General features: G+C 45.1%; 1 protein-coding gene across 1 annotated transcript in view; it reads left to right on the top strand.

Moving 5' to 3' along the window:
• The first annotated feature begins 86 nt into the window (after nucleotides 1-86).
• Fam114a1 (family with sequence similarity 114 member A1) overlaps nucleotides 87-10,394 on the top strand; it is a 65,812-nt gene continuing 55,504 nt past the window's right edge. The window contains exons 1-2 of the mRNA XM_047567510.1: nucleotides 87-185; nucleotides 8,541-8,897. Of these exons, the coding sequence (XP_047423466.1) occupies nucleotides 8,550-8,897 (348 nt within the window). The 5' untranslated portion in view covers nucleotides 87-185; nucleotides 8,541-8,549. The remainder of the gene's footprint in view (nucleotides 186-8,540; nucleotides 8,898-10,394) is intronic.

The raw sequence follows: 10,394 nt of genomic DNA, 5'->3' as shown, positions 1-10,394 counted from the left end.
CCCGCGGAGGGGCGGGGCGGGGCGCAGGGGGCGGGACCCCTCTCCGCCGGCCGCGGGCGGGGCAGCTCGGCCCGGCCCACCCCGCGCCCCGCCCCGCCCGCCCTCCGGCCGCGTCCCCGCTGGCCCTGCCGACGTGGCGGGGCGGGACCGCCGGGCGCTCCCGCGCGCACTCGGCCGCCTGAGCGGTAAGAGCCCCGGGCACCCTCTCCCCATCCCCTTTCCCCGGCGGGCGGGGGATCGCCGGGCAGCCGCAGCGGGGTGGTGGGGAGTCCCTGCCGTGGCTCCTTGTCCCGAGCCCCCCGAATCCTGCCCTCTGCGTTAGTAAGAAGCCTTCGGCGGGGACTTGGCACCCGGCGCGCGAGCGGGGAGGAGCCGGCTTGGGGTGAAGGTCCGGGGAGTCTTGGACTGCGCGGCCGGGGGCCCTGCGTGGGTGCGGGCGTGTGAGTGTGTGTGTGTGAGTGTGTGTGTCGCTCGGGTCCACGCTCATGCACACACCCACACGCCCGCACGCCGGGTCTGCCCCCTCGGCCAGCGTGAGTCCCCGCGGAGCCTGCCTTGTCCTCCCAAAGTATCCAGTCTTGGCACCAGGCAAGTCTGAAAAGTTTCCCCAGTGTCCCAGTCCCAAGTCAGAGGCAGGCTGCAGGGTCCTCGCAGCCCAGGGACAGAAGGAGCAGGTCCCTGTAAGGCAAGCCCCTCACCCCTGGGGTGCGCCCGCCCTTGCCCTCCAAAAGCCAAGCCCAGGCCTTGACCTCCCACCCAAGCCTGTCACCCCTCCCCTGCAAACCTGCGCCCTGCTAGCTTTCCCCCAACTCCCCGACCCCCCGTCAAGCCTCTGAGTTTCACAGCCCTAGGCTTGGTCCTATCCCCCAATCCAACTCCCTCTACTCGTTCGTCTCACCTTCTTCCTGGAATCTGGTGAGTATTTCCAGCCATCTCCCATCAGACGCCTGAAGACCTCTTTCTATGGGTGGTGAGAACAGCACCTATGCCCTGTTGATCCCATCAATTTCCCACCCTGAACATCTTGAAGGGTTCCTGCAAGTGGCTTTTAAAATCAATGTCTTGAACTCCTTAAGACCTCAGCCGGCCTATGGTAACTGAGATTGAATCAGGCTCTGTTCCGGGCTCTGAACCCAGAGTCTCTTTCCGCCCTTGCTTCCTCCTAGTGGCCCTTTCCTACTGGACACATATACCTAGGCTCCCTTCTCCTTTCTTCGTAACTTCTGACATTGTAAGCTTTAAGCAAAGCAATTAAACTTTAGGAAGTTTGAGGCACAAGTGAAAGAACCAGTGCAGAATAAATTTGAAGGTGGGAGGGGAATTTCCTGAATCTTCAGGATTCAGACCAAAGAAGTAGACATTTATTTATAACTCCAGGTTTATATCAAACATTACTTCTTTTAAAATAGTATCAAGCACAATATATTTCACTTTGGTAAGTTTTTGTGAGTCAGAAGTAATTAGTTGCTATTGGTCACAGTCCTAGAAGTGAAAATGATATAGAAACAAGTACTTTTAAAGCAAGGGTAGAAATCTGTGTCAAGTATCATGAAAACATAGAAGTAGAAGAAGCTAATTTTTTGGAAGGAGTAGGGTAGATTAAGGAAAGTTCCAAAGTAAAATGTGATGTGAGACGCTGGGTTTCTGTGGGCAGTAGGAGTTTGCCAGGCAGGTGGAGGCAGGGCAGCCCAGGCAGAGGAACCGCTTGAGCAAAGGCAGGGTTCATGACTAATGATGGTCAATGAGGACAGGTGCTGGTGAGGATGGAGGCCCGTGTTGAGAGCCACAGGAGACAGAGCAAGCCACAGGTGCTGTGCAAAGGTGCTCACACCTAACGGTTTTTAAACAAAGGAGCAAGTAGGTCTTGCCTGTGTTTCAAAAAATTGTCTGGCAGACACATGGAAACTGGTCTGGGGTCTGGGCCCGTGTCTATATGCTTGTCAAGCTGCACTGGGACTGGAAGACTCTCATCCAGAGATTTTATTCCTGGTCCTTCACTAACTAGTAATTTTTTTTTTTTTTTAACTGGGAGAGGTGACCTCATACAGACTATCATGTTACCATATTTATATTTTGCCAAGTGAGGACTTTAAAAAAAAATCCATCCCCTGTCACCACTTTTTCATAAAAGGAGAGACATTTTAATACTGATAAAAAGCACAAAAGCTAAACATGGAAGATGAAGCCAGAGCTTTACGTTTAATAAATTTAGATTTATTAAAAACTGAAAATCTTGTCCTCATTTTTCTGTCATCAGGGGCCAGTCCTGCAGTCAGGGTTGGGAACAAAGTATCCATATCATCTTGTCCATCTTACTCTACAGAGAAGGAAGGGAGAAAGCCCACTGAGAATGAGTGAGCTGTCTACCCACAAAGGAACTTTGCCACCAGAGGCCACAGCCTGTGACTCTCACAGGGCCCTGCTCTTTCCATGTCCAAATCCCATCTTTCCCACACCTCACTATTCCTCCATGCAGCCCCTTGTCCTGGCTCCACAGATATCCATCCTGAGTGTCCAGAGCTCATTCCTGATGCAGGGCATTTGCACATGCTCTTACCCTACCACTCTCAAATAACCTTATCAAAGCCATTTTCAGGATTCTCCTTTGCATGAGGTCAGTCTAGTTCAGATCAAAGCCACTTTCAAGATTCTCCTTTGCATGAGGTCAGTGTAGCTCAGGCGCCTTTTCCCCTTCACTTGTTGTACTGTTTTGCATCACTTTTTGGCTGTTTTGTTTTAGCTCCTCAAACAGATTATTCACTTCTGAAAGACAGTGACCGTGTATCCTGTCTTACGCTTACTTGGGGGAGCCATGGCGTTGCTGCGCCAATACCTTGGATAGTTCTAAGAGCATTTTAGGTGATGAATGAATTTGCTCATGAAAAACTAACTTATTCCCAGCACACAAAGACGTCTTTATGCGCTACCCTTCCTCTCCTTGGAGTTTCCTGAAGCAGCCTCCTTGTTCCTGTGGGTTGAGTCTCCCTAGCATCAAAGCCACGAACATGGCTGCAGTGGCAAGTATTCTGAACCAGAGATCAGGAAAGATTTCTGACTGTACTTACAGGGCACTGAGACAGAGATGAGGGTCGTCCCCAAAAATGTCAAGTGTATCATCGCTGAAGTCCTTTGTAGACTCTCCTGGTCACTGCTCAGAAACAGCTGTGCATTTATAGTGCACAGTGTCTAGTGGTTTTGGACAAAAGGGCACAGTCTTAAAAAATGATTACTTTTTCCCCATCATAGTAGCATCCAGAGTTGATAAAGTTCTTTCAGAACCAAATAAATTTTAAAAGAGCATTTGCTTCTTTCTCACTTTTTTTTGTTTATTATTATTTGGTTTTGGTTTAGAGAAAATTACACCCATACAGGTAGAAATAAATACAAATTAGAAATACACACAGTTAGAAGTCCAAATAGGGCTGATCTCATGGCGACATTTCTATTAAACATATGTAAAAATCTGGTCTTTCTGAAATGCACACAGTGGCCATCAGTTCTGTGGGTTGAGTCCTCCTAGCATCGATGACGGGGACATGGCTCCCACCTCCCTAACCCGGCGGCTATGTGTTGATGTGTATATTAGCAACTAGACTTATCTATACAGCCTGTTCTTGTTAGCTTGAAGTCCTAGCTCTCTGTCCTTTAGGCGTCTGCTCTGGAGGAAGGACTCAGACAACTTTTTAGTCAGTTTCAGGCTCTGGGGTTCTGCTAGAAGCACCCGAAAACCCTACTCCAAAGGGCAGCAGGCTGCTGAATTTAGTATAATTATATGCCCTGATCACAGAAGGGCAGAGGGACCAGTACGTTTTTTCTCACTGATCCACATATCTTAAGCACTTTCCATTTCACAAGTGGGAAAATAAAAAGATTTCTAAGACTTATGCTAATTAGCATACCCTGAAGCACCAGTCAGAGAGGGCAGTATTGAACCCTCTCCAGAGGTGGACACCCAATTATGGATTTTGAAATGCTCACTAAAGACCCCTGGAGAGCATATTCCTGAATAGGGCGCTTTACATGTTAACCAGCCACCCTGAGGGTGTAAATTAGAACTAATTAACTTGCACTGTCACATGGTATATGCTGAAGGATTTTAGAATACATTAGGAACAGTATAACAGTGCATTAGGACAAAACATGTGCCTCCAAGTGCCATTATGGGTTTTCTTTGCCCATGAGTGTTTATCAGAGCCAGGTTTATTCTCATAGGAAAGTGAAATAGTTTGGAGTTGCTTAATAGCGCATATTGCTACGGTGTGTGTGATGGCCCCCTCCCGTAATCCCAGCAGCTCCAGAGGCCAAAGCAGGAGGATTGCAAGTTAAAGGCCAGCCTGGGCAATTTAGTCAGACCCTGTCTCAGAGCAAGAATGCTTCTGGGTTTAATCCCAATAAGATAAATAAATAAATAAATATTACTTTACAAAGAAATAAAAATTAAAATATCAGATAATGTCTCTGGCCAGTTATAGATGAAAAGGGGGATAAAAGTGATGGTGCCGAAGTGCCGTTTATTCATGCAATTCTCAAGGTTGTGGCCCTAGAACCTAGGCAAGGATAGGCTAGATTAAGACAGAGAAATCTTTATATCAGTCAAGTAATGCCCTAGGCCAGGGCCAGCAAACATATTCTATAATAGGCAGATAGTAAATATTTTAGGCTTTGTGACTTCTTGGGCCTTAGGGTCTGTGTTGGAACTCCCCACCCTGCTACTGTAGTGCCGGAGAAGCCCTAACTATGTGAACAAAGGGTACATCTTCTTGCAGAAGGCAAGATTTGGCAGTTAGGTTCTAGTTTGCCAACCCCCTGTCCTAGGCCATTCCTGACTCAGAAAGAGGTTTTCACAAAGATGTTACCAGCTTCCAAAGGACAGCTTTTCAAATACCACCTCCCCACCAGCCCCCACTTAATTCCACCTGCTCCAGAAACCTGAGGCGCACCCCTTTTCTGCAGAGCAGGTGTGTATCGCTCTTGACTCTTTCAGCTAGACTTTGAGCAGATTCCTGGACAGCCCATGCCATCCTCACATATCCTGGACTTGTTATTTCAGCTCGAGGGAGTGAGCATCCTTTGCCCCTCCCTCCTGTAGATTTGTGTACAGGAGTCTTATCATTGAATTCAGGATCTGGCAGGTATTTCTGTTTTAAAAAAAGACATTCTAACTCAGTGTTGTAGTTTAGATCTGGATTGTCCCCAAGGGCCCATGTGTTATCGTCCCCAGCTTGGTATTATTGAGAGATAATGGAAACTTTAGAGGGAGAGCCTAGTGGAAGGTCTTCTGGTCCCTGGGAGTGTACCCTGGAAGGGAACTTGGGACCCCAGACTCTTCTTCCTTCTCTTTTTCACTTCCTGGCCATGAGGTGAGGGTTTTGCTCTACCACATGTTCCTGTCATCAGGCAGGACCTCACTACAAGCCCAAAAGCAACAGGGCCAAAAATCATAGACTGAAAACTCAAAACTGTGAACCAAAATCAACCTTTTCTCTTTATAAGTTGATTATCTCAGGAATTTGTTGAAGTGACAGGAAGCTGAGAACACTCTCAGTTAACTGTGAGGTGAAGGAACAAAAGTAAGATAATACGGAATTGTAGAATCATTTGGAACCACCAGATGTAAGAGCGCCTCAGAGTATCTCTACATGAATATTAATATAACACAACAGTCATTTGTCGACCTTCCAACTATGTGCAAAAAGGGGTTTAAGTGCTATGTGAAATACAAAAACAAAACCGGGAAGACCCTGACTTCATCGAAGTTACAATATAATAGGAAAAAAGAATACCTTAAGTAATTTTAATCAAAGTGGATATGACCTATCCAAGGTAGGGTAGACACAAAGCATACTGGGTGTTCAGAAAAAGAAAAATTCAGTCCAATTGGGAGGAACAAAGAATGGAGGAAACAGTTGTTTGATCTGGGCCTTAAATGGGTAACACACACACATATGATATGGAAATATATATCCATATCCAATAGTCAACTGAGGGCCACTGGGAATGTGTACATACACCTGCATTGTCTCATTTAGGGTCTCAGAAGGGAATAGCGAGAGGTAAGCCTTGCGGGGTCAGAGCACAAAGTTCCCGAGATGCCAACTGAAGCATGTGACCTCATCTTAGCAGGGATAAGAGGATCTATGGACAGGAGAGTGATGTAATTACAGCTGAAGGATGGAGAGATGGGAAGAGAGCAGCAGTGGAGGGGGTGAACCCCAAACTGAAATAGCATGAGTCATAATGAAGGCCCGTCAGTGAAAACAGAAGTAGAAGAACAGATGCAGATTCTGCATACAGAACCTCTAGGATTTGGCCACTGGGTGAAAGTCAGGGAAGATTCAGGTAGCATTGCAGATAGAGCTCTGATGGGTTCAATCTCAAAATCAGATGTGGGTTCAAACTTCAAATCTGTACTAAAAATGTGGCCTCTGAGCCTTAGTTTCTTCATCTGCAAAATGGAGCTCATCATATCTAACTTGCAGGAGATATTACATTTAAGTGGCCTGGATATAGTAGGTACTTAGTAAATGACAGCTATTGATAGTATATATACCTGAGAAGATGAAGCTGTAGTCAGTGACAGTGCTGAGATTTTAAGCCTGGATGGTTGAGGGAAATCTAGGTGTTGTTAAGGGAAACACAAAAGATAAGAAGATCTAGAACTAAGAGTAAGACAATAAGTTTCCCTCCACACAGAAAGAGATATCCAGCCGGTCACTAGAAATACTTGTCTGGAGGTAGAATTTTTTCTTTAAATAACAGCATTATTGAAATATATTTTATATTCTCCAAAATTCACTCATATAAAAATGTGCAGCTCAATGGTTTTTAGTGTATGTACAGAATTGTACAGCCATTATGACCATCTAATTTTGGAACATTTTCATCAAACCCAAGAGGAACCCCATCCTCCATTCATCCCCTTCACAAATCTTTCCATCTCTGTGGAATGGAGGAAGAGGATATTTGAGAGCCACACCATAGAAATGGTGTCTGAAAACTGTCACAGAGGAATGTGACCCACCAAGGAAGAAGACAGCAATAGAAAGAATGAGCCAGCCTTGTGGAGTGGCTATTTGAGGGGACAGGAGGGTTAGCAGAACCCCTTGAGTAAACCTGCACACAGTGTGGCCAGTGCGTTAGATGCTTCTCACATACCATGGTTTTTGTAACAACTTGAGATCTGACCAGTTGGTAAACACTGAGGTTAACGAAATACCCACTGGTTTGCCTGAGATTTGACTTCTTATTCAAAGAAATATTTATTCAGTGAAAACACCTCGTCTTCATTCTTGCCTAAGCAGATGATCATCCTGGACCAGCATGCTCAATCTGGGTGACCCCAGAAAGTAGTTGTATGGGCCTATGTAAATTTAAAGTCAATGATTGAAAAATTAAATAAAATTAAAAATTTAGTTCCTCCACTGCACGAGTCACATTTCAAGTGCTCAGTAGCCTCTTGTTAATTGCCACATCAGACAGTGTATGTACAGAGCAATCACATTGTCATGGAATGTTCTATATGGACTTTCTTAGTAGAGATAAGAGGAGGGGCCTACCACCCTACATGAAATCAAAACTTTTAAAAAGAGCTCTCTACATGATAGCCTGTTCCTTATTTGAGTTCATAACTCACTTCTTTCCCTTTCATCCTTGTGTTTTCCTGACTAAGCCATTGTCCAAGGAGAGTCCAAACCTTCCCCACCTGTCTCCAACAATGCAACATTTGTGTATATGTATCTCTTTCTTGTTAATCTCTGATGACATTGCAAAGCCATCTGGTAAATATATTTTTATAAACTCCGAAATATTTTCTATGCTGTTCTCATTTTCTACCAAGATAATTAATAAAGTCAGATTAAACAAATAATTTTATGGCTAATACTGAATTTCCATATGCTTCGTGCAAGGTAAGAAATCCTTATAAGTTTAAAAATAGGGCTATAGGTATATATTAGTTTTCTATTGCTGCTGTGTCAAATTGCAACAAATTGAGTGGCTTATACCAACCCAGATTTATTTTCCTGCTGTTCAAGAGGTCAGAAGTTTGAAATTAGTTTCTTCTGGCTCAAGTCAAGGTGCCAGCAGGGCTGGTTCCATGGAGTCATGGAGGGAAGAATGGCTTCCTTCTCTTCTTCAGCTTCTAGTGGCTGCCCTTGTAGCTCGGCACGTGGCTTCTTCCTTCATTTTCAAAATGCATCACTTGAATCTCTGCTCCTGTCATTGCACCTTCTCCTTGTAGTCAAGTCTTCCTGAGGAGGACACTTGTGGCTACATTTAGGGCCCACTCCGGTAAACCAAGATAGTTTTCCCACCTCACGATCCTTAACTAATCACATCTGCAGAGTTCTTTTTACCATGTAAGGCAACACTCACAGGTTCAGGGATTGGGAGATGGGTGTCAGCTTGCTACAAGATTATATAAAGCTATTTATCAGTAGAAAGAATTTACCCTAGACTTAATTGGGTTATTCAGGGCATTGAATGAAAATGTAACAATTCAGGTCAAAACATAAAATGTTTGTTGGTAATTGTGTTGACAGATACTAAAAATGTCTGATGATGCCAATGACACCATAGCCACTGCAGACGGAGAAGAAATTACTAAGATTTCAAGTAGCAATTCTTTACCTGAGGATGCAGAAGCACACAGTGATTCAGCTACAACCTCAAAAGAGCCAGCACCAGCGGAGCCCAGAGGAGACTTGCATGAGGATGCAGCTGGTCAGGATGCAGAGACTGCTGCTGCTGGGTACTCGCAACAGCCCAAAGATGCAGGTACAAGGGAGACCCCCCTCAATGGAGACGTAACCGAGGACACATTAGCAGAGTGCATCGAGTCCGTCAGTCTCGAGGGAGAACCTGGATCCGAAATACCCCTGAAAGAACAGAATGATATGGTAAGAGTGGTCATTCAGATCATTTCAACTTAAGTTCTTCCCAACACCTACTGTCTTAGACTATTTTCTGTTGCTACTAAAACCATACCATAGATTGGGCAAGTTATATAGAAAGAAGGTTTATTTTGACTCAAGAGTTCTGGTTCAAGGTCAAGGGGCTGCATCTGGAGATGGCCTTCTTGCGGGTAGGGTCCCAAGTTAGCTCAGGGCATCACATGGCTAGAGAAAGGGAGTGCACAGGAGACCTATCCAAACTGGCTGTGATAACCCATTAACTATTCTCAAGATAATCCATTAACTCATGAATCCATTAGTCACAGGAATGAGTTAATCCTTTCATGAGGACGAAGACCTAATCACCTCTTAAAGGTCCTTCCTGGTCCCAACTCATAATATGTCTTAATGAAGATTCAATTTCAACATGAGTTTCAGAGAGGACAAACCATATACAATCCTAGCACCTACCATGTGCAGAACTTTGTGCCAAGTTCTGCAGGTGGGAATTGAGAGCTCAGAATATACTATAACATCACCTCCATCATCAAAATTGTGTTTTGTGGTGAGATAAGACATACACAAATAATTTGTTGCTCTCATGTTTGCATTTGAATAATTCTGTTGTTAATAGTAATAGTAGCCACCAATTACTGATACAGCCTGTGTGCCAGGCACTCCACTGGCCACCTATATGTAATTCAGACTGGGTATTATGAACTCCAATTTGCAGTTGAGGCACCCAGGCTCAGAGGCATTGAGCAGCTTGTCCTGAGCTGCTCTGGAGTGAACAGAGAATATCATAATATCAGACTTAATGATTCCAGGTCAGAAAGGAGTCAGATTCTACCCTAAGTAAGTCAGAGTGTTCATAAGACCACTTAAATTCTACATAGTTATACATCTACTGTGGAGATCGTCACATTCAGATCACACATACCACCTTCCAGGAGACCAGCCATAGAGCCACCTCCCACACATTCCCCTCTGGAGAATAAGAAAGACCAGCATCTCCTTGTTGGTATCCTGGTCTATACCGAGCAGGACCACACAAGCTGGGTTTTCCTGGTGCCTCCCCTCTAGGCATGTAGGGAGGGATGGGGCAGCAGGTGCTCAGCGTGGAGGGAGGATAGATGGCCTTCTAGATGATGGTGCAGGAGAGAGTCAGGGTCTGTTCTCCACCAGCCCTGCTCACCCTGAAGAGTGCACCTTAGATCACTCCCTTAAAGTGACTCTGTGGCATGTCATAAGGGACTGGAATAAAACAGGGAAGGAGAGGGGCCAAGCATTCATTTTCCAATTATCATTGACTCTGGGTGAGAGATCTCATTTCTCTGTGCTTCCGTTTTTTCCTTTATAAAATGAAGACTTCTCACCTGGAGACCTTGATGTATCCTTCTGACTAATGTGTCATGACTTTTATGCAAAATGGGGTTACCCTCACTTTCCTTAAGGGTTTGACTCCTTGAACTGTTCTAAGATGAGAAGACCTTCCTCAGGGAG

The sequence above is a fragment of the Sciurus carolinensis genome, chromosome 10 (assembly GCF_902686445.1).
Source record: "Sciurus carolinensis chromosome 10, mSciCar1.2, whole genome shotgun sequence".
Lineage (NCBI taxonomy): Eukaryota > Metazoa > Chordata > Mammalia > Rodentia > Sciuridae > Sciurus > Sciurus carolinensis.
The sequence above is the reverse complement of the archived record's forward strand: the minus strand, read 5'-3'. Positions and strand labels throughout refer to the sequence as shown.